We start from the raw sequence: 24,426 nt of genomic DNA, 5'->3' as shown, positions 1-24,426 counted from the left end.
CTTCTGTTTACTTCTTAGAATATAAACATTTTAATATAAAAAGCTTCAATATAAAAAATGGAGTCCAACAGTAACCAAGAAATAATAGTGAGTGTTTTCAAAGCACTTTCACATATACTATTTTACTTGATCCTTACAAGATCCCTGTGGCATTATCAAAGTAGATCTTGCTGTCCCTCCCTTACAGATGAAGAAAACAGACTTGCAGAGTTTGAGTAAATGCCCTCATCACATAGGTAGAGAGTAGTAAAAGCAAAACTAGAACCTTGGCTAGTTTCAGTGGCTCGTGCCTGTAATCCTAGTACTTTGGGAGGCCAAGGCTGGAGGATCACTTGAGTCCAGGAGTTTGAAATCACCCTGGGTAACGTGGCAAAACTCTTGCCTCTACCAAAAATGCAAAAATTAGCTGGATGTGATAGTGCACATCTGTAGTCCCAGCTACTTGGGAAGCTGAGGTGTGAGGATCCCTTGAGCCCAGGAGGTGGTGGTTGCAGTGAGCTGGGATCCTGCCACTGTGCTACAGCCTGGGCAACTGCACTTCAGCCTGGGCTGCAGAGCGAGACCCTGTCTCAAACAAAACGAAACAAAACAAAACATAACAAAACAAAAAAAACACCTTTGGAACCTAGTCCTTCCAACCTCGAATTCAATATTCTTTATCATTAATTATTTTAAAATTTAAGAAACTTAACAGAAAATAATGCCACAAGGTTTAATGTCTTAGGTTTTCTTTTAATGGTCTAACTATGCCCTATTTGTCAAGATATTTCTCATAAAAAAGTCTATGAAATCTTAACAGAAATTCAATTGTTAACTATACAATTCGTTTTCCAAGTAGAAAACAAATGTGCACTCTGGAAATTGCAGAACTGGTTTGAATATTTCTAACTTGGGCATGTTATTTTACATCATCAAACTCTAATTTTTTCAACTGTGAAAAATAAATGGTAACACCTGCCTTGTAAGCTTCAACAAGATAAGATACATTAAATGTGTTATATAGTTCCTGGTATTAAATAGGCCTTAATAAATGTACCGTGAGTAAGAGAGTATTTGGAGGCTAAGTATGCAAAGAACATGTTTTCCCTCAAGCAAGTGTCTAGGACCAAGGTCAAAGCCGTAATATACAGCCATGAGCTGCATTCACACCCACGCAGGGCTGCTGCTGGCCACTGAGTGCACTTACTTCCTACTTACTTGTTAGAGCTAAATGGGGTAGGACATTCCTCTCCCTCAAAGGGGCACATTTCTCTCTAGTTTTTCGTGTGGCAGGCTTCGAAGGACTCTCTGCCCTTTGCTGACACAAGGAGGGTTTTTCATGTGGGAAGAAAGAACACTTTGCTGTAAACATCTCTGCTGTGGATCACAGAAGGCTATTTACCGTAAAAGGAACAAAATTAGATGACTTCTTTAATGTCATCCAGATGATTTTCTTTTCATTTTTGTAAGCTCTCTTATAATTCCACAGCATTTTCCAGTAGCACAGGAGTAAACCTGGCACTATCCGTAGCTTTACCATCATAAACAATGTTAGCTGGGTGTGAAATGTTCTGGCTGCGCCTTTTTAATTTCAGCATTCCATTTTATCTGAACCCTGACATATTGATGAATGCTGTGTAGTTTACAAAGTGTTTAATGTCACTATGGCACATTGGCAGATGCCAATGCCTACTGAATGTGTCTAGCTCTAAGTTTTATTTATTTTTATTTATTTATTTTTGAGACAGTCTCACTCTGTTGCTCAGGCTGAAGTGCAGTGGCCTGATCTCAGCTCACTAAAATCTCCACCTCCTGGGTTCAAGTGATTCTCCTGCCTCAGCCTCCAGAGTAGCTAGGATTACAGGTGTGCACCACCACACCCAGCTAATTTTTGTATTTTAAGTAGCGATGGGGTTTCACCATGTTGGCCAGGCTGGTCTCGAACTCCTGGCCTCAAGTGATCCAGCCACCTTGGCCTTCTGAAGTGCTGGGATTATAGGTGTGAGCCACCACCTCTGGCCCAGCTCTGTGTTTTAGTTCACAGAATTTTAGAACTGGACACGTACAGTAGGCGTTGGCAGACATATTCTACAAAGGCCAGGTAGTAAATATTTTAGGCTTTGCAGGTTTCACAGTTTCTGTCTGCTGCGACTACTCAGCTCTGCCCTTCTAGCATAAAAGCAGCCATAGATGATATGGAAACAAATGGACATGGTTATGTTCCAATAAAACTTTACTTATGGATAATGAAATTTGAATTTCTTTTAAGTTTCACATGACACGCTTCTTTTGATTTTTGCCCATCATTTTTAAAAATGTAAAATAACATTTAGCTTACAGGCCATACAAATAGGCATAATTTGCCTACCCCTGAATCAGAAGATTATATTCATAGAATCAGTGTTGGATTTGCAGGAGATCTCACAGAGCTTCTCAAAGTCTTTCATTTTATAGCTGGGATCCTGAGCTCAGAGAAACTCAGTACTCAGTACTTTCCCTAAGGTCATACAACTAGTGAGTTATGGACACACAACGACAACATTCTTAAATCAAAAATATTTTAGCATGTAATTGCTTCAATAATCACCATGACTTATGCACATCCAGGAAAGCATTTATAATGAACTTGTAATTAACCTGTGGATGTAAATGTCTGTCTCCAAATTAGCTCTACTTGGAGAGACTTTGCAAAGTCACTTCTTCAGTTGTGTTACTTGCAGCCTACTATTAAGGTCAAAGAGATTACATGAGACCACTCTCTTGTGGCTTACACTGTTACTTAAATTGAATATTACAATTTTTGAGCTAATAGGGTTCTTGGAGATTTTCTTGGCTCTCATTATCAAATTATATGGGGGAAATTGAGACCCAGAGAGTCTAAATGAATTGCCCACGATCACTCATTGGCAGGATCAAAACCAGGGCTTTAGACCCCACCACAGAGCTCTTCTGATTGCACCATGTAGTCTAACACACTAGTTAATGAAAAAAAAGGTTAGTCATCATTAAAGCATGTCTTTTGTGTTAAAGTCCAGGGCAAAAATACAATAATTATCATTAATTACCAGTTCATTTTTATAAAGCAGGAACTATACTAGACATGTGTAAATTATATAATTAAATGCTTTTCTTCTTTATCTCCATTTTTACGGATCAAAAAGCTGAGGTTTGAGTTTACAATAATTTATTTCATGTTGTGTAATAAGCGATAGAACCACAGTTCAGATCTACTTTTCTCTTTAAAACTTGAGCTCTTTTCACTTTCCATATACCCTCTGTTGAGTCCTTTTGTTTAAAGCCACGGAAACTGCAATTGAAAATGGCATAAATTATAAAAAAGATTTAATAGGGCAGAGGATTGAGAAGGGGGAAGTTTGACTTCTAATGTCAACCCCAAAGCCCCTGTGATTCCCTCGCTCTGTCTTCCCTGGCTTTTTGCCTAAGATCTCAGACTGGCTTCACATAGCATCCCTATTCTCCCCTAGTATGCGAAGAGGTGAAGCCAAGTCATCTATTGAACAAATGTCCCTGATCCCTGGGGCTCTGATTGGCCCTGAGTGATGGGTTTGTAGACTGAGGATAAGATTAATCCTTAAAGCTCATTCCTAGAACTAGGGGTGCTGCCTAATAATGGAGGGAAGAGGTACTTCCTCTGAAAAGGAAAATCTAAAACATCTATTAGAAAAAGAAGGAAAAAAATTGATGTTTTATAGGCAACCAATGAATTTATTTTACCACTTCCATATCCAGTTTGCATTTTTTTCATTGCTGGGGTCAAAGGCATAGAAACGGCAGCATAAACCTTAGTGGTGATGTACTTGACTGCTTTCTATAAGGTGATAGGAGAATTACTCAAAGTGTTATGCATACCACCTTAAACAGGCATCTTTGGATACTTGTCTAAACATTTTGGCATTATTAAATAAATGCGTACTAACCTATGCAGGCAGTACCTTTCCAAAAGTTATCGGAGTTTTCCTGGTGGTTGAATCTGCATTTTCCAGGGAGAACGTAAAGAGACGAATAGTTACCCAATCCTGACCTTTATAACCCAAATTCAAAATCCTTCTCGTCTGTGAAGCTCCAGTGTCAGTATCTCAGACATCCCTTCCTCTTCCCTTTAATAGTAACACTTATCACCACCTGCTGCAGTGACTATTGACATGTCTAGCTCCTCCACTGGATTTTGGTCTCCTTAGGGAAGAACCATTTTTACCCATCTTTGACCCTCAATGTGGAGTGACATCACACCCTCAGGAAGAGAAGAAATGCAAGCAAATGAACAGTGCTAGCTCTGCAGAGAGGGCTGGGCTTGAGCCTGTGGGACACTGTCCAGGTCATTTAGTTCCTTTTAACCTCCCCTTCGGCAAAACAACCAAGTTAGCATCAACTCCCTAGGACTGCCCAAAGAGCATGTTATAAAATGCATGATGGTGAAAATATTATCTCTTTCCATTTTTCATTGGCTTAGGGATGTACATGCTTCCAAATTTAAACATCTCTGAAGTTGAAATCCATCCCACAATTTACTTATAAGTATACATCACAGTGTTATTGGCAGGCAGGATTGGTTTTTTTGTGTGTGTTAGTGTCAAATAAAATACTGGTGCATCTTATAAGCAAAAGTGGCTAATATTCAATGAAATAGTCTTTCTCTCTCTCTCTATCCATGCAGTATTCTGCCTCTGACAAATGTCCCCAAGCTGTGTGAGAATCAACTGCCTTGTTTGTTAACCTCAAAAGATTCCCTCAACAGCCCTCATAGCATCCTGGTTGCCTTTTAGAACATCTTATTCATCTTACACAGATAAAAATGTAAAACATAGGCTAGGCATGGTGGCTCACACCTGTAATCCCACACATTGAGAGGCCAAGACAGGTGGATCACTTGAGGTCAGGAGTTAGAGGCCAGCCTGGCCAACATGGTGAAATCCTGTCTCTACTAAAAGTACAAAAATTAGCTGAGTGTGGTGGTGGGCACCTGTAATCCCAGCTACTTGGGAGACTGAGGCACAAGAATTACTTGACCCCAAGGGGGTGGAAGATGCAGCGAGCTGAGATCCCGCCACTGCACTCCAGCCTGGGTGACAGAGTGAGACTGTCTCCAAAAAAAAAAAAAGAAAAGTAAAACTTACATTTTAAATGTACTCAAACTTTCTGGAAAGTACTTATATTTCGATTTCCACATACACTATTACAGTTATAGAATTTAGTACAGTACTTAATCTTATTTGTCTTTAATTTCTATTCCAGTCTTTCCCCACTCCTCATAAAAAGCTTTATGTAAGGGGAAGAACGTTGCAGTGTTTTGGAAAGAATAGTTTCAGCTCTAGTCCTGTTTTGTTGCTAATTAGCCACTTGTCTAATCTCTCTGTCATCTGCAAGATGAGGATGCTAATATTTTCCTCACAATTATGCAGCATCAAATACGATCATGCATGTGGATGTTATTTAAAATTACTATATTCCGGCCGGGGTGATGGCTGACACCAATAATTTCAGTGCTTTGGGAGGCCAAGGCAGGTGGATTGCTTGACATGAAGAGTATGAGACCAGTCTGGGCAACATAGCAAGACTCAATGTCTCCAAAAAATAATTAGATGGGTGTGGCAGCATGTGCCTATAGTTCTAGCTGCTTGGGAGGCTGAAGTGAGAGGATCGCTTGAGTCCAGGAGTTTGATGCTGCAGTGAGCTATGATTGTGCCAGAGCACTCCAGCCTGGGTGACAGCAAGACTCTGTCTCAAATAAATAAATAGACAAATAAATAAAGATTACTGTGTTCTAGAATGATGAATAGGTAGGTCTCCATTTCCCCCTGTAATTTTACCAATCCTGGACAGCTTCCAAAGACAACACTTCAGAATAAAGAGTGTCTTTATTACTTCCTATAGTCATCCACCTGATCACTGGGATGATTTCTGCTCTCCCAACATCTCCAGGGCAAGGAAAACAAAGCCACTAATTGTTACAGTTGACTGCATCCAGTTTCCAGTAAGGATGTCAACTCCATTGCTTTAAATGTCAGGGTCCTCTGACTTTGCCCATTCCTGCAGGAACTGCTTCCTTTGCTAGAGCCTGTTATGGGAGGCTTATCTTAATATTTTCAAGACAGTGCAAGCTTTAACTTGAGGTTGTTTGTTTTAATGTTACTTACGAGAGACAAGCTCCTTTTATTTTTGCTGTTAAAGTAGTAATTATTTATTTGTGGTTTTCTTCCTCTTTTTTTTCTTAAAGCAATGAAATCTTTTTGCTTTCTCCTATTTTACACACAACCAAAACTGCGCTTGTCTTTACTTGGTTTAAGCTTAAATTATGGAGTGGGAGTGGGGTGAACATTAGGACATTAATAGATATTTAGTTCCTGTTAACATTGCCTCGTCTCTGTGGGCATCTCACAATAATCTGAGAAGGTTTCGTGTTCTCTGTTTGAGATGGGAGGACTGAGATTTGTCAGAAATCATAGAATCAGAACTAGATCCAAATTGTGTAATTCTGGAACCTAAATTGCATGAGCACAGACCCCCTAACTTTTTGTTTTTGATTTTCAATTTCCGTTTTGTCTGTAAGGAAAAGGGTTGGTGGGGGTCAAGAGGGAGTTGTAAAAAAGGGTATTTGAGCAGAGCAGGCATTTGGCCTTATACTTTTAATTCTCTTAAACCAGATTTCATCTTCTTCTTTCTGTTATCACTTCATTTCATGTTTTATTCCTGAAAGTGATCTTGTCAGTGGATCATTTTCCTTTACATCTTTCTGGAATTGTTCCAGATTCTTATGGCATTACAAAATAAGTAGCTGCCTAAAGGCGTTCTATAAAGCAGACATCTGTAGAGAAGGAGTGGGTATAAATTACATCAATGAGTTAATACAAAACTGCTAATAAAACCTATAACATGGGAAAAGGCAGAGGTTATAATTTACTGGCAAAGTTATTTAGTTCCAGCTACAAAAACTAAAGATACATACCCATACTCGCATATATATATATACACACACACACACACAAACATATATATATATATAAAGTATATATTATTTCTTTAGACTACAAAAGTAAGAGAGACTTACCTAAAAAAAGGGGAAAAAAAATCCCAACGTTGAGAATGTATTTGTATAAGCTCACAAAGAAAAAATTTCTTTTTGACTTTAGAGTGGGTTTTCCTTGGAAGATGAAATAAGATTACAAGTCTACATTGGTTAAAGTTTGTCTGTGGTTAGAGTTTATAAGATACAATCCTTATAATGTATTCAATCTTTTTCATTCCACAACGTGTTTTTTATGGTTGACTACTGTATCTTTCACTACTTTTGCAGTCAAGTTTTTTCGTTTCCACTTTTGTTAACTTTCCTCTCTGATGAGTAAAGAAAATTCCTCTATAAATCCTTATATGAGAAAGGAAGAAAGTCTATGAAACTAATTTGGTTTCTTAGGTTCACAGATACAAAAACGTTACATTCCTGTTTCATACAAAAACCATATTAGATCAAATGATTTAAGAACATAAAATGAACGTTCCAGAATAAATTTGGTGAACAAAAAGAGTGAGTTGCAAAAAACATTTGCAGTAACACATGTGCAGTAATACACTTGGAGAAATGTATTACTGCAAACATATATATACATAATATATATATTAAAAGTTAGACAAGCAGTTTATTAAAGTGAAAGTTCTAAAGCAACAGTACACTGAGTTTTTAGGGGGAGAAATTGGCTTTATCAGAAAACAGAGCACCATTATTTTATTTATTCTTCCCACAGTTCATGAATTGCCTCTTCGTGAAGTGAAGTGGCATTTTCCTGGGGCAGAGAAGTCCCATTATAAAATGCAGCAGAAAGAAAGGATGCTTCTTTGGACTTATCTCCTCTCCTCTCTGCGGCCCGCGGGGACTGAGAGGGTGGGCGAGCTGGTGTCCACTCTGTATTTGAATGGGTTTTCCTGGGCAAAGGCGAGGTGGCCCGCGCAGAGTGCTGCTGAGACCCGTTTGGTGCACTTCGAGAGCTCTTGGTCTCATGGCTTTAGAGTGAAAATGCCCGCTCGCTAACGTGTCCCCAGGCGTCAGGAAGTGCAGTTTAGAGTCAGGAAATGTGGCCTCCCAGGCCGGGCTCCTGGCTGTGCCCCGGCACCGCCTCCCCCCGCCCCCCAGCTCCTCCCTGCTTTTCCGCTCCTCGTGCCCCGGAGGTCCCCGGGCTGGGGCTGGGGCGCGGGCTGGCAGCGGGCAGCGGGTGGCGCCGGGAGCTTGGATTTCGGGCGCGTCCCAGGAACTGCGGCTCCCTCTCCACCTGGGCAGGGGCAGCCCCGCCATCAGCCCTGGCTCCGTTGGGCGCGCTGCCAGGGCTGGGGAGGGGCGGCATGGAGGGCGGGGGCCGGGCGCAGAGCAGGGCTGGGCTGTGCCTCGCCGGCCGCTCACGCAGATCCCGGGCCGCGGCCAGCGGAGGAGCAGAGTGCTTGCCCCGGGGGACTGTCGCGTCGCGGCGCCGCCAGAGCCCTGGCCATGAGGACCCTGTGGATGGCGCTGTGCGCGCTGGCGCGGCTGTGGCCCGGGGCCCAGGCCGGCTGCGCCGAGGCCGGGCGCTGCTGCCCTGGCCGGGACCCCGCCTGCTTCGCCCGCGGCTGGAGGCTGGACAGGGTCTACGGGACGTGCTTCTGCGACCAAGCCTGTCGCCTCACCGGGGACTGCTGCTTCGACTACGACAGGGCGTGCCCAGGTGGGTGGTCAGGCCGAGGGTGGGGGACCGGCTGTTCGCCTGCATTCACCTGTGCCAAGGACCTGAGCCCCCTGAGCCAGGTGTCCTCCAGCCCCTTCCCTCCTGGCGTACCCGCCCCTCTATCCCCACCCATCCCAAATACCGCCATCCAGGTAGCCCGGCTCCATTCATCCTAGGGTCTCCCGGTGCCCTCTACCTAGACAGACCAGAGCCTGGATGGAAGGGCTGGATCCCTCTGTTCTCCTGGAAGGGAGAGGGGCAAGAAAATCTCCGTCTCAGGAAATCCAGCTGGGTAGGGCCACCTCTGGACGGGAGAGATGTTACTGACAGATAATGGGCATGCCCCCTGGGCCAGGCTCCACCACCTTTGGGACTGGTGAGGGGGGATGAGGGCAGGACTGCATAATCCTCCCACTTTGTGCCAAGGGCGTGCTCTGGGGAAGGTATTAACACTTTCTTCTGGAGAGCAAGGTCTTAAAAAACTGAAGGTGTCTTCATCTCTGGACCCCAAAATGTAGCACAGCCTCTTTCTACTAGGAGGTATACAATGTGTTCTTGGAATTCAATTTTCTCTATACAACATGACAAGGATTTTATCTCGAGGTTCCACGTTTTAATCTTGCTGGTTTTCCTTTAGGGTCAGTCTTTTTCAACTTTAAATTTCCCACAATATCTCACAGTTTCTTGTCCCTGTAAAGGGCTCAGTAAATGCTGTTTTAATTGAATTAAAAGGAACAAAAGGAAGAAATACTGAGTACAGGCCTGAGGAACAAGGTGTGCCTGAGAGAAACCAGCCCTGGAAATGAAAGTTGCCCTGCTCCCGTTAATCACCTCATCCCCAAAGCCACACAGATGTTAGGGTTCCAGCTGAAGGATCCAGACGTGTGGGATCCTCAGGGTTTTCTGGGGCTATGCCATTCTCTGGGCAACTGGATACCCAGTGGTGGGGAGCACCCCTCCTGCTTCTGCGCTGTTTGAAGAGGGCTTCAGCCCATGGTCAGGCCTGAGGATGAAAGAACACGATTGAAGTTGAAAGCATTAGATTTTTTGACCCTGGTTGAACGCTAATGATTTACCTGTGAATATTAATATTCTTTGGATAAAGCTTTTTGATAAGCTTCTTTCCCTTTCTGGCTCCAAGGCCAGAGTATTTTACTACTAATCGAAGATGGAAGAGTCAGCTATTTAGGACATGCAGCACCCTTGAGCCAGGTGACTCCAGCCCCTCCTCACAGCATCCTAGGCTGTGGGCCTCATTTCCCTGCATAACTCAAGCAAAGCCTCTCTCTCATGAGGGGCTTGCCTATGTTGTAAAGGTAATTATGGAATTCCTGTGGTCCAGATCATGTGCCCTGTGCCCCGATCTGTGGTAGACGCAGGGATAGAGAAGTGACAAAGAAGCAGTCTCTGCTCTCTCGGACTTTCTATTCTAGCTAGGCAACCTGTGCTACACACATAGCACCGAAATAGGTGATCTGGGAGCTGACCTGGAAGGGAACACTTAAAAGACCCAAGGAATTCAAGGAAGACTTCCCAGAGGAAGTAATGGGGAGCCTGGGCCTGGAGAATGAGGAAAAGGCCTGCCGGAGGAGGGAGAGGCAGGTTCTAGGAGAGAAGCCCAACGTCACAGTCCAGTAGTTACTGTGGGCGTCACCTGCTTGTGCCAGACCCTGTGCTAGGCCCTGAGGCCAAAACGATGAACAGGACAGATGGTGGAGGCAGCCAGATCTGGAGAGACTGAGGCACATAAGAGGGACGAGAGAGACAAGGCGAATGTCTTGAGAAAAACTTGCTTTCTATTGAGACCTAACAGTGCTCCCAGGAGTTGCAAAACCCTCAGTCTTTATTTGGTCAAAAAGAAATTGCCTCATTTCAGTCTAGGAGGTAGAACAGTGAGACAAAGAGCCTAAGGATTTGTAGTGGGGATTTAGTGGGTAAGTATGGAAGTGGTGTGACGGCCTGCTGTCTTGTGAAGCTCACAGAAATCACTGCAAGTGTGTGCCCCCGAGAAGAGCTGAGAGTGGGGGAAAAGGAGATGGTGTCAGATTGAATGTTAAAAGGAGCATATTCTGAAGCCCTCAATACCCTGTGGCAGTCAACAGAGGACCATGCAAACCTAGACGGAAGCAGGTCGGGACTGAAAGACTCGGTGTTGAGAAATTCTTGGTGCCTGAAGTTTCTTACGAAGGGAGGAGGAAAATAAAGACAACTGGAAGGTGACCACTCAGTGGGAATGAGCCTGCCCCTCCGAGGGTGAGAGTAGAGGGCCCAGCCTGCTCAGCCCTGGACCCGCGTCACAGCCATGCCGACTGTGGCTCCTGGGCAGGGCGGCCACCAGCCTGCCTCCCAGGCCCATAGCTGACCTGGCAGCTGGAAGCTGGTTCAGGGAAACTCCTAAAACGCGGCCTTCCCTCTCACAGACTCTCAGCCTCAAATCTTTATTTTTTATCTGTGAATTATTTTTTAACCCCAGAAGTAAACTGAATGTCTCAATTTTGCCTCTAAAGTCAGAATCCTGGGTTCAGCCTTTACCATGCTGCCCACTGGCTTTGGGACTTTGGAGAAGTCACCCTCCTGGGGCCTAAAGTACCTCATTAAAGGGGAATGATACTGCCAGGATCACTCACGCCTGTGATCCCAGCACAGTGGGAGGCCAAGGCAGATGGATTGCTTGAGCTTAGGAGTTTGAAACCAGCCTGGCCAACATGGCGAAACACTGTTTCTACTAAAAATACAAAAATTAGCGACCGGGCACGGTGGCTCAAGCCTGTAATCCCAGCACTTTGGGAGGCCAAGGTGGGCAGATCACAAGGTCAAGAGATCGAGACCATCCTGGCCAACATGGTGAAACCCCGTCTTTACTAAAAATACAAAAAATTAGCTGGGCACTGTGGCACGTGCCTGTAATCCCAGCTACTCAGGAGGCTGAGGCAGGAGAATTACCTGAACCCAGGAGGCGGAGGTTGCGGTGAGCCGAGATCGCGCCATTGCACTCCAGCCTGGGTAACAAAAGCGCAACTCCGTCTCAAAAAAAAAAAAAAAAAAAAAAATACAAAAATTAACTGGGCGTGGTGGTGTGCGCCTGTAGTCCCAGCTACTCGGGAGGCTGAGGCAGGAGAATTGCCTGAACCCAGGAGGCGGAGGTTGCAGTGAGTCAAGATTGTGCCACTGCACTCCAGCCTGGCGCCTGGCAACAGAGTGAGACTCTGTCTAAAAAAAAAAAAAAATTAGCTGGGTGTGGTGGTGCACCTGTGGTCCCAGCTACGCAGAAGGCTGAGGTGGGAGGATAACCTGAGCCCAGGAGGTAGAGATTGCAGTGAGTTGTGATCACACCACTACACTCCAGCCTGTACCACAGAGTAAGACCTTGTCTCAAAAAAAAGCGGTGGGCAGAGGAGATGAAACCACCATGTGAGACTGTGGAATTGACAGAAGGAGACTATGCCTGGCAAGCCCAGAGCACTGCACCTGCAACGTGGTAGACATTTAGGTAGCCAATGTACTGTAGGTCAGCTCTTAGCACTGGTGGACACCAGCGAATATTTTATTTGATTAAATATTTACATCATGATTTTCTTACAACATATTGCTATAATTTGTATTCATTAATATTAAATCATAAATATATTTTATTCAACTCACACCATGTGCCAGATACTTAATACTTTGTCTCATTTAATCCTCCCAAAAATTCCTTTTTTTTTTTTAGATGGAGTCTCATTCACTCCATCACCCAGGCTGGAATGCAATGGCACGATCTTGGCTCACTGCAACCTTTGCCTCCCGGCTTCAAGCAGTTCTCCTGCCTCAACCTCCTGAGTAGCTGGAATTACAGGCACCCACCACCAAGCTCCGGCTAATTTTTTATAATTTTAGTAGAGACAAGATTTCACCATTTGACCAGGTTGGTTTTGATCTCCTGATCTCAAGTGATTCACCTCCCTCGGCCTCCCAAGGTGCTAGGATTACAGGTGTGAGCCGCCGTGCCCTGCCATCCCAACAGTTCTTAAGAAAGGCAGGTCAGGTCCACAAACCCATTTGATAATCCCAATCTAAAAAGTGCTACATTTTAAAGCTTTTTCATAACTCATTTGGTGGCAAAAATCTCACCTGACCTGCACTGATAGGAGGATATTGATCATCTTTGTTTATATTTTACCACAAAAATATTAATATATTTTGCAATGAGCTGTTGAGACCCTGCTAAGGAGAGGGGGGCACCCCGAATAAGGCACATAGACTGTATTCCCTTTCTAAGAGCCAGGAAATCCTAAGTTCTGAGACTTACTTCATCTCTAACATTTGGGGAAAGAACCTGGTGACCTCTACTAGCGTTTTTACAGACAGAACAGCTAAGACTTTCTAAGGGTTTCCATTACCCAAGTTAACACCAATGAGCAGAGCTGAGATCTGAACCGATTTTAGATTGCCAATTGCCACATATATTTGTGCCAGTTTATGGCTATTATGTATTCCTAGATAAATCAGGTTTCAGCATCTCAGAACCCTCAGTTACTCTATACACATAGAACCATTCTGCCTTTCAGAATCTTTTCTCTTTTTTTTTTTTTATTGAGACGGGATCTGATTCTGTCGCCTAGGCTGGAGTACAGTGGCATGATCTCAGCTCATTGCAACCTCCACACCTCTACTTCACAGGCTTAAGTCCATCTTCCCACCTCAGCTCCCTGAATAGCTGGGAATACAGACGTGTGCTTCCAAGTCTGGCTGTTTTTTGTGGAAACGAAGTTTCATCATGTTGCCCAAGCTGACCTCCAGTTCCTAGGCTCAAGCAATCTGCCTGCCTTGGCCTCCAAAGGTGCTGGGATTACAGCTATGAGCCATGGCACCTGACCCTCTTTCCTTTCTTACCCATTATATTATCTGTTGTTGTTGCTTAAAGCCTATTTTGACTGATATTACATTCAGTGTGAATGGAAAATGTAACTAAGTCAATGTAACTAAGCATGCTTCCATTCCTTCTGATTTTTTTCATCTTGATAAATACATTATTATTTTTATTATGTAGCTAAGAGATGAAATACTGGCATCCCTTTTTCTAAGTAAAAAGACTTTTTTTATCATTTAAAAACTAAAATATTATTGGGTCTATACAATTTCTAAACTGCCAAAGACATCTGTTCTGAAATGATCTCAGGAAATCTCATTATGACGAATGGCATGAGTTTCAACACCAAAGGGGCATCACAGCTCACTTCCCACTTCCACTAAAAAAGGGATGGAAAATTCTCCCCTGGCTGTGCCTTACCAGGGATGGAGAAAAGTAGAGTAGGGGAACAGATCCAAGTTACCCTGCCCTGGAAGAACTTCTTGGAAGACTTGCTTATGAGGTGGATAATACCTCAATTTCTAATTATCCAGCTGGGTTCCTAGAGTTTGCATTTTCTAAGATCATAGAACAGTAGTTACAGTAGATCATTGATTGGCAGCTTCAGGAGAGGGTAATTAACCCAAATGAAGCAGGACATTGAATATCCTATATCGGCCGATGTCGTCTTCTAGATTTATGGAGAGTCTAGGAAACAAACTAGCTGAAGTCTGATGACATCATCTCTGGAGGGAAAGAGGCACCATGATTGAAAATATGGGCTCCAAAACTCACCCAAAGGAAAGATGCCAGAGTGTAAGATGATTTAGAGAGTTAAGCTTTACAGGAGCCAGAACAGTCTGAGAGACAGGCCTGCCTGGAGCCAGTATTCAAATGCACTTGACAGCAGAATTTGGCTGTGGCCCTGGATGAGCAGCGAAGGAGGGTCAAATTGTTAACACTTAGTGTTTACTCCATGTCACACTCTCCCAATGACTTCATAGTTATTAACTTACTTGGATCTCACAACCCGCTGAAGTTATTCCTCATTTTGGTCTCATTTTACACACGAGGTAAGCAAGCACAGATAGGTTAGGTAACTTGTCCAAAGTCACAGCACTAATAAGTGGACAGTGAGATTTGAACCCAGGTCATGCAGATTCAGAGCCCACACACCAAAACATGATGTTTTTCTGCCTCAGAGAAATGAGGTCTTAAGAGAAGCAGTGTGCTTTGCGGAGTAGGGCCCACATAAACACCAGCAGAGTGAGCAAGCCTTCTCCCTCCATCCACTCTGGGCTTCTCGAGGGCAGAGTGTGTCTCGCCTGTCTTCGTAACCCCCAATGACTATCACGATGCCACTTAATAATGTTTGTCAAAAGAATGTGAGCAGTCATCCCACCCATACCCAGTGGGATGTCATCCATGGCTTCAGACAACACTGACACCTGGGGTGTAGCCACATTTCCTTTATAAAAGATTTTCCTTCCTTGACTACAAAATATATGTTTGTTGCAGAAAATTTGGAAAATACAGAAATGCACAGAACAAGAAAACAACTCACCTGGAAACCTGTTATCCAGAAAAAAAAAAGTACTATTATCTTTTTTATTCATATCTTTGTTTTTTTCCTGGGTTAAATAGTGTATAAAATTCTGTTTATCAGACAAGGCAGCCCATATCATCTTGCTAGTACTTTGGGAACTAGTCCAGTAAATGTCTCAAAAGGAAAAAAAAAAACCTGTTGGGGGCCAGATAACATGGTTTCTGCAAGAGGGGAAAAAAGTCTTGAACATTTTATTTGGGCTTTTTGAGGGACTAGTAGACACTTGGGCAATGTAGTCTCATTCGATTTTCAGAGAAGCTTTGACAAGTTTCTACAGAAAGAGGAATACACATGGAGAAAGAGAAAGGAAGATGATGGCTAGGTGTGGTGACTCTTCCCTGTAATCCCAGCACTTTGGGTAGCTGAGGTGGGTGGATCACCTGAGGTCAGGAGTTCAAGACCAGCCTGGCCAACATGGCAAAACACCGTCTCTACTAAAAATACAAAAATTAGCCAGGCATGGTGGTGCACTCCTGTAATCCTAGCTACTCAGGAGGCTGAAGCATGAGAATCACTTGAACTCAGGAGGCAAATGTTACAGTGAGTCGAGATGTCACCACCGCACTCTAGCCTGGGCAAAAGAGCAAGATTCCATCTCAAAGAAAACAAAAATGTGGGGGGAGATGACATATATTTAATTTGCTTCACTATGAGGTGTGCATGTGTGGGTGCTGGGGGATAAATAATAGGGCTGTTTTATTTTTCTTCCATAGAATATGAAGAAACAATAGCTATGTATAAATGGGTACTGCTGTGGGTACAGTGTAAGAACATTTCCTTAGGAATGATTAGGACTATTTGAACTTAACAATGTGAGGGAGAAAGCACTTGTTTGTGGGTGGCCTTAAACTTTTAGGTGACAAAAAGCCAAGCAGGCAGGGCTAGATTACAAAGAAGAGTGCATGAGTCTGTGTGATTAACCAAGGAGACACTGCTACATTAAAACAAGAGGAAGGCCTCACATTGAAGAAGAAATAGTCCAAGCTCTATAAAATGAATGACTCTGGCTGTCAGCTCATTTTGTTGCTCTCTTGCTGTTTGCATGTATTTGGAATCACCTAGAAAAGCATTTGAAAAAAATTTTTTTTTTAAATGATCCTTTTGTACCTAAAGGCTGAGAATAGAGTGTCTTGCTCTGGTTGGCACAACTCCCAGAGCTGCAAATAGACCTGGAGAATGTCCAGTGATAACTCCGAGATGAGAAGTGCCTAGAAAGATGAGTCCAAAAGTGAAAGACGTGATCTTGAAGAGTCCGGCTGGGAGAAGAGGAGGCCTCCCCAAACAGTCAGACCATGAGTGGCACAGAAATCATAAGCATGGATTTTTTTTTTCTTCACCATATTCTGAAATTCTTAAGTGAGGGAAGTTTGGATCAAATGCAAGGAAATGCCATTTCATGCCACAGATAATAAAAGTAAAGAAACTTGTTACTTTCAGCATGTGGTTCTGGCAGAAGATATAAATAGATCAGAAAGGACCTAAAGGACTTGCAGCGTCCAGGAGAAGCGTGGACCTACCTGATCTTAAGGCACAGAAAACAGTGCTCCTTCCAATGGACACCTTTGGGGCCATTGCTGCCAGGAGAGCCCAAACTCAGGGCCAGGCTAAGAATTGCCATGGATTTGGCTGTGGGGACTTCTGATTTGCTCCTGTCCTTCCACCCCGCTTCCTTCCTTTGCTGGAGCCTCCATCAGTGCTTTGACTTCTAACTAATGATATGAGATCAGAGTCTGTTTCAATGTAGAACGTTATCTAGGGAGGAGGGGAAACATGCCTAATACCATTTCATTCATTCATTCTTTCAATGACTATTACTAAGCACCTACCATGTGCCAAGTGATTGGAATGAAATAAAAAACTGTCATGATCCTCAGGGGCGTGAACAATAAACACAACAAATGAATACGTGATTATGAACTATGGCAATGCTACAAGGCAAGCTCTGAGAAGAAATAAATGTGTGTGTGTGTGTGTGTGTGTGTGTGTGTGTGTGTGCAGTAGCACTGGGAGAAGACTTGAAAAAGCTGGCCAGAAAAAGACTCCGTGAAAAGTAAGTAGTTAGTCTAGGAATTAAAGGGTGAGTGGGACCCAGCCATGCCCAGTGTGGTGAGAATATTCCCAGCAGAGTAAAAATGTGTACCAGGGTCCCAGTGTGGGGAAGAGCTTGGTGTGTTCAAGGGGTAAAGAGGCCCATGTGGCTGAACTTGGAGCAGAGGTGGGCGGGGAAGTGCAGGTGGAAGTGGAGGGTCAGGCAAAGGCCAGGTCACACAGGAACGGGACCTTGTAGGTCACAGCAGGGAATTCGGATGTCAGATGAAATCCAAATGAAACAAGAGAGTTTAAGTCATTTATTCTTTTAAAAAATCAAGTGATACATCTTTTAAAGTAATTATACTTGGACGTGACTGGCTGTCCCCATTAGGACTGAAAATGTGCTGCACTTTTGTGTGCTTTTCATTACTCAAATATATAACATATTCTCCTCTAGCTGTGGTAGGGATCTCCGATAACTGGAAAAGTCTTGAGAACGGGGTACCAACTGGTAAATGGGCAAGGACTTGATAATTACTTGCACTCCGAATCTACATCCATTATCTCACTCTCCAATGAGCTGAGAGCCGGGGATGCCCATTAGGCCTTCAGCAGAGCTTTTAGGTGTCTATTTTCTCCCTGTGCTCTCTTCCCTCTGCTTCTCTGACTCTGTTCTCCACTCCTGTATGGTGCTTGAGATCCCTCACAAATAAATTACTTTCATTGAAATCCATGTCTCATGGGCTGCTTCTGGGGAGACCCAACCTATTAGCTTGAGTTTAAACAAAGAAGAAAAGAGCAAGCTTGCCGAGCTTTCTGGCATCCATTAAATCTAGGCTTTCTTCTCCTAAAAGGGATGGGTGATATTATCAAATCCTAACTTTGAAGCAGCTGGGAAGCTGTGACAAACTTGGAGTCAAAGGCAACCATGTCGCTTCTAGGTACCACATTCTATCGGCTCCATTAACAGCTGGTGAAATGCAAGTGAAGATTGAGAAGGTCAGATTGTAAAAAGAATATTTTGATATGCTGCGAATAGATGTGAATTAGATAAACTGGTGGGAAAGGGGAAAAGAATACTAATGGAATCGTTCAAAAGGAAATCTGTGTCAAGCAGCCGTAATAAATGACTTATAATAAATCTGTCAGAAGTTTTCATATTTCTCCTAACCTTCTTGACCAAAGATCTCTTGTGATTTATGATGGCTTGCAATCCAAATAATCAAACGTTCACAAGCTAACCAAGAACAAAATCTTTGGTGCAGAATAGGAATAAATACTTCTTAATTTAATAAATCATCTGACACAAAATATTTTGTGAAACACCTTTTTATTCACATAATTGTAAGTGAGTGTTTTTTATTTTGTCTTATAATGAAGCTATCGAGATGTCATTGTTCTAGACCCAAAACGTTCTGATTCTCTTTATGGAGCTTTTAAAATCATGGAATAGAAAAACAGGATATAGTGTTTTGCTAGGGACAACCTTAACCAGTAGAAACAATTTGATGCAATGATTGATTCTGTAATTTTGAGGACTTCAACTGTGGGACAAAACCAAATACAAGAAACAGATATTAGACAAGAGACACATATGATGATGGAATCCTGGGAGGCTAAATTCAGTCAGAAAACCCTCCCCAGCGTCATCACTGTGTCTAACTCAAGGCCATATTACTAAGTTATGACTTAATGCTATGGCAAAATTTTATAGTGATGTCTAGATGTTAATCTTTGAAACAAATACATTCTTTTGTATGCATTATTAAGTGTTGCTCAAGCCCAACACATCACAGCAGGACTAGCTAGACTCAGGGCCGAAGGTGGAAGAAAAGAGGTATTGAAATAACGTAGGATAGAAGGAGTCCTTCTCAAATCAGCTCGAAGCCTAGGGGATCTCTTTAAATGCCTTTTGCTTCGATGGGCCAATGAAATTATGAAATCATAAAAAGAAAAAGGGAAGGGCAAACAAGAGCCAACAAAAGCAGGAAGTGACCTGCTAGTGATTTTCCAAAAGATGTACCCATGGCAAATACTGGGAATGAACTCTAACATGGCTCATTCTTGCTTCTTTAGGTAGTTGACATGTGATACCCGTGGGAATTTAAATGAGGAATGAAAGCATGTTTTAAATCAGTATGGAAATTTTTAAATTACTGGCATGTTTATGTTGTGTGAGACCCTTTTTACGTTGGGAGTAGCTGTGTTCTGCCAAATCACATGTCCTCCAAAAACCATGAACCCAGAATTTCAAATCAAGCTTTCAAAGAAGTCAGAGTGCTTTCTTGTAGGAAACTGAATTTGAAAGTATGAGGGGGATAGGAAAGTGGATCACACTTTGTGGAAAAAATAGTTTGGCACCTAGGTCATGGGCACATCTGTCTTCTAGTTCTTTCCTTTTCTTAATTTCAAGTCCTGAAATAATTCAGTTTAAAAACATTATAGTCCGAGACACATTAGAACTTTTAATGAGAAGTTAAATGTGACGCCATATTGATTTTATGGTCATGGTGAGGAAATTGCATTTTTGAATTACATCTTCAGATTTGGTAAGTAGACTTCAAAATCAGGGAAGGAGAATGGCTTTACTTGTCCATTGTCGGAATCCTAGGATGTATTGCTGGACTCCAGGGAGCAGCCCAGTGCATGGCTGGCTGCCGAGAAACCAGCTGAACCCCACGCTGACCAAATCACGTAGAGGAGCATAGACTAACAGGACAAACAAGACTCCAGGGCCAGATTCTTGGCCTGACTCTGCCTCTTCGTGTGTGACCGCGAATACTCTTTATCTCTCTGAGCCTTGGTTGCTCATCTCAAAACTCCAGCCCTCATAGTTTATGAGTCTACAAGCCATGGAGAAAGAAAATAAACAAGAGAAGCTTAAAGTATAGGGGTCCCTATGAATGACCCTAAGCCCTGTTTCTTATGGAAACACATTTGCTGAGAAGAATTGACCTGAGTTGGTGATGCGATTAATGGTGGGTGAAGTACATTTTCCTTTTTATACTTTTTGGTTTGTTTATGTTGTCTACAATGAGAATGTCATGTTATAATAAAAATGTATGGGCAGGGCAGATAAAGTTGATACCAAGGAAAAACAATAGCAAAGATCTGATCTCAGTCCGGGAGTATGAGATATTCCCTGGAAAGCATCCATCTCATCTGCTTGGGTGTGTTTCCCTGGGTCAGATCCATATTTAGGATCCTGGGGTATCCAGCTGCTTCTAAGGGGTACCGGCTTATCAGTTCACCATCAGGGTGGGTGGGTGGAGTCAGTGCCAACTGGGACCTGTTGAGAATTTGTGTGCTTCTCCTGATAAAGGGCCTGGGACCAGGTGAAATTTACATGGCGGGAACAGCCTGGCAGTCTGGCGGGATTTACTCAAGTGAGCATTGTGCTGTTTTTCAGCTCGCCCATGCTTCGTGGGGGAATGGAGCCCCTGGAGTGGTTGTGCAGACCAGTGCAAACCTACAACCCGTGTGCGGAGGCGCTCGGTGCAGCAGGAGCCTCAGAACGGTGGGGCGCCCTGCCCACCCCTGGAAGAGAGAGCCGGCTGCCTGGAGTACTCGACGCCGCAGGGCCAGGACTGCGGGCACTCCTATGGTACTGATGTTTTCATGGTTGCTGCCTCTGTTATCTGTGATGACTTTTTGACTGCTTCATCCCATAAAAGGCCATCTGCTGTGCAGGGAAAGTTCCATGCATCACAGGGAGTGGGATGGGCCAGGCTGCCCAAAGTAGATAGGAAGCTCAGGAAATGCTTAATAGAGGAATTATGGCCAGCTGTGCAAACGCCTCCGTTTCCCTCACTTCCCTCGGTGTGTTTTACAATCCAATGGCCCATTCTTACTGTGCATAGACTCAGCAATGAAATAAATCCCATGCTTATGGTTTTGGGTGAACTCAATCAAGCTGGTGATAAAGGACTTTAGATAGGATGGTGACATTTCACACGGCACAGTAAGTATCCAGGAAGTATAACGCTATTTCACCTTCCACTGCAATTCCTATTTAATTATGCAGACTCACGTGTGAAAATCGTGGAAAAATCACAAAATTCTAAACAATGATAAAATGATTCTGTTTTATTATTTTTATTATTATTTTTTCATGATTCCTTTTACCTGCCTCTCCTCTCAAGACTGGATCAGGGCTAATGTGATTTGAAAAGATCACTCTGGTTTTGGAGTGGCCAATGGGGAGGACAGGAATCAGCTCATTAATGAGGTGAGGATCATACAAGGCTCACAGAGAAATAAATGAAAAAGTTCATGTGTTGATCTGCACTGACTCCAACAGGGCAAAACGCTGACTTCTCAGGATAGCAAAAACCATATGTTTTTCATAGGAACATGGAAATTTCACGTCAACACGATCCTTGTCAAGCCATTTTGTTCCTTCTTTTTTTCCACACGCGAATATTTATTGAACGTCTACTTGATGCCAGGTGCTGGGCTGGGCGCTGGGGTCACAATGGTGAGAAAAGTTGATGTGGAGCCGGCTGTCAGGTAGATCATAGTCCAGTGAGAGGGGTGCAGTAATCAGATAATCTCAGGGAATTAATGGATTACAGCTGCAGTAATTGGTGCAACTGGTAGCAAACGAGTGAGACGTGCATGGAGCTAGCAGCAGGTGTAATCAGGTGATTCCCCTTGGTCTTGAGGGAGGAGGAGAAGGGGCTTCCACAGAGATGGGGCTGAGATATGTACAGCTGCCTAGGCAGGCAGACTGGTGTGGTTAAACTGATGGCCAGGTGTAGAGGGTTTGAGGGATTTGAAAGCTGATCAAGGGAAAAGCTATAGCCACAAGAGGCAGTAGCACAGCCAGCTTTACTGGGCAATGCTTGGACAGGGCTGCATGAGAGGGGACATCCTCACAGCATGAGACTGCCCAGAGGCTTATGGTGGGCTGGGGAGGGGGGCCCATCTAGAAGGGGAGGAGGGCACAGCAACTCCTGAGGGAGAGGGAGAGTGGAAAGGGGCTTTAAATGTCAAGGCGAGGTCATCTTAAATGTCAAGGTGAGGTCATCCGGTGGCTCATTTGGGAGTCTCTGGGTCAGAGACCTCAGAAGGGCAGCAGCATCTTGGGGGCTGATAACACAAAGCCTATCAGTGGCCAACAGATGCTGGGTATAGTTTCACAGGTGTGCAGGCAGGCAGGCCCTAAGTGGCTAAACATCTGCCTGTTTGGCTATTTAAAAACAGTTCCATGTGTCAAAAACTTGAGTTTGATGCCAGCATGTTTTTGAGCTAAAGGGTCTTAGCCTAGGGTGAGGAATAAGCATCATTGGCTCGTTTATGTAACATGGGAAGCACAAGGCCCACTTGAGAGAGCAAAGGAAGGTGGGCGTGTGGGGCGCACAGAGAACACCCTATTTGGGATTCTGGGCTTTATCCTAAGGGCCATTGGGGTGATCCTTTCTGCACGGGAAAAGATCACTCTGGGAGTGGAGTGGCGAATGGAGGAGTCAGAGTGTTGTTACCCCATTGATATGGTGGTCACATTAAGGTCACAGGGAGATCATTCAGTGCTTCAGACGTGGTTGCTCACAGACACAGTCATAGAACAAAATTACACTCAGTCATGCTCTCTGCAGAGACACCACACAAACAGCTCCAGGAGGAAGACGCTGTAGGACGTTATGGATGTTTCTGGTGGTTCTTAAAAGCTAGCACCAACCTATCAGGAGAAGCAGCTGCCTACTCCTGTGCCCGCCTGGCTGCTAGAGGGTTTCTTCAGCACATCAAGCTCTTCAATGGGGATCCAGGCTGTCGCACTCCCCTTCCCAGCCCTAATCTCTACACCGGGACGATGCAGGAAGTTGTTAGCGACTGTGGCTTAACATCAGCAAGACATATCTGTACCCAACAGCCTCCTTCCCTATTATCGTAAAATAAAAGATGTCAGCTTGGGAAGAGAGGAGAAATCTCTACTTGAGGTAGAGCTGCTGGCATTTGCAATCCTGACTTTGGTCCCCAGCATCCCCGCCTGTTGGAGATGTCTTGGTGATGATTACTCCTGTTACAAGCTAGTTGGGGAAGACAGAACCCTCCAACAACCCTGTGTGGTGATTCCTAACCGGTGGTCCTGGACCAGCAGCTGCAGGATCTAGTTCCTCAGCCCTGCCCAGACCATGGGATCATAATCCCTGTGTGCAGGCCCAGCACTCTGCATTCTAGCAAGGCCTGCAGGGGCTCTGATGCTCACTGGAGTTTGAGAGCTGCTGCTGTGGCCCAAGTGTGACCGATACCCTGTCATAGCTGGGTCACCTTAGCAGCACTTTCCTGAAGGCAGAAGTTCCCAAAACGCATCCTCTTTCATTAGAATAGTTGTGCAAAAAAGGGGATTATTAGGAAAATATGGGGTAAATCAGACAGTTTTCTCTACCAAAGAAACTTTCAGAGCCTTTGTTATGCAGATCAGCATTTTCATTCTGTAAGAGAGAAAGAGGAGTTCCAGTGTTTTCCCACTTAATTTGATTATGACCCCTTTTTCCACAGAGCGTCCCCCTACAATCATTCATGTGCTATGGAATGCTCTTTGGAAAATGATGGCTTACTAGAGGAAAACAAGAGGGACATGAGAGGCAACCACATGAACATTCAATATGGTGGATTCTCCAGGGGTCCCAGGCCCTGTTTCACTCCAGCCACTGTGCATTCACTTATGTCTCCTCTCCTCCCCTCCCCTCCCCTCCCCTCCCCTCCCCTCCCCTCCCCTCCCCTTCCCTTTCTTCTCCTCTCTCCTATCTCCTCTTCTCTTTTCTGACGGAGCTTCGCTCTTGTTGCCCAGCGTGGAGTGCAATGGCACGATCTTGGTTCACCACAACCTCTGCCTCCTGGGTTCAAGCAATTCTCCTGCCTCAGCCTCCCGAGTAGCTGGGATTACAGGCATGCACCACCATGCCTGGCTAATTTTGTATTTTTAGTAGAGACGGGGTTTCTCCACGTTGGTCAGGCCAGTCTCAAACTCCTGACCTCAGGTGATCCGCCTGCTTTGGTCTCTCAAAGTGATGTGATTACAGGTGTGAGCCACTGCTCCTGGACTTGTGTGTTTCATTAATTTAACACTCACTGAGCACCTCCTGTGTGTGCCAGCACTGTGCCAGGTTTTAGAGATCTAAACTTGATTAACAAACATATCACAGCTAAACAGAACTCACGGTGGTGAGCTCTGGGATGGAAGGAAACGCAGGTTGGCGTGGGAGCATGGAGAAAAAGCCCCCATTCAACTTGGAGGTTGTTATCCTGCTGCATGGTCGCCTGTGTCCCTGTTA

At 44.1% G+C, this 24,426-nt stretch overlaps 1 protein-coding gene across 1 annotated transcript in view; it reads left to right on the top strand.

Moving 5' to 3' along the window:
• The first annotated feature begins 8,470 nt into the window (after nucleotides 1–8,470).
• The window catches only part of SBSPON (somatomedin B and thrombospondin type 1 domain containing), a 28,059-nt gene continuing 12,103 nt past the window's right edge, over nucleotides 8,471–24,426 (top strand). Inside the window, exons 1-2 of the mRNA XM_012463774.2 lie at nucleotides 8,471–8,684; nucleotides 20,559–20,753. Coding sequence (XP_012319197.1) covers nucleotides 8,471–8,684; nucleotides 20,559–20,753 — 409 coding nt within the window. The remainder of the gene's footprint in view (nucleotides 8,685–20,558; nucleotides 20,754–24,426) is intronic.

Source organism: Aotus nancymaae, unplaced genomic scaffold (genome assembly GCF_030222135.1).
Source record: "Aotus nancymaae isolate 86718 unplaced genomic scaffold, 86718_ANA_hifiasm-v0.15.2.pri h1tg000036l, whole genome shotgun sequence".
Classification (NCBI taxonomy): Eukaryota; Metazoa; Chordata; class Mammalia; order Primates; family Aotidae; genus Aotus; species Aotus nancymaae.
Note: the sequence above shows the minus strand (reverse complement) of the source record. Positions and strands in the feature narration are given on the sequence as shown.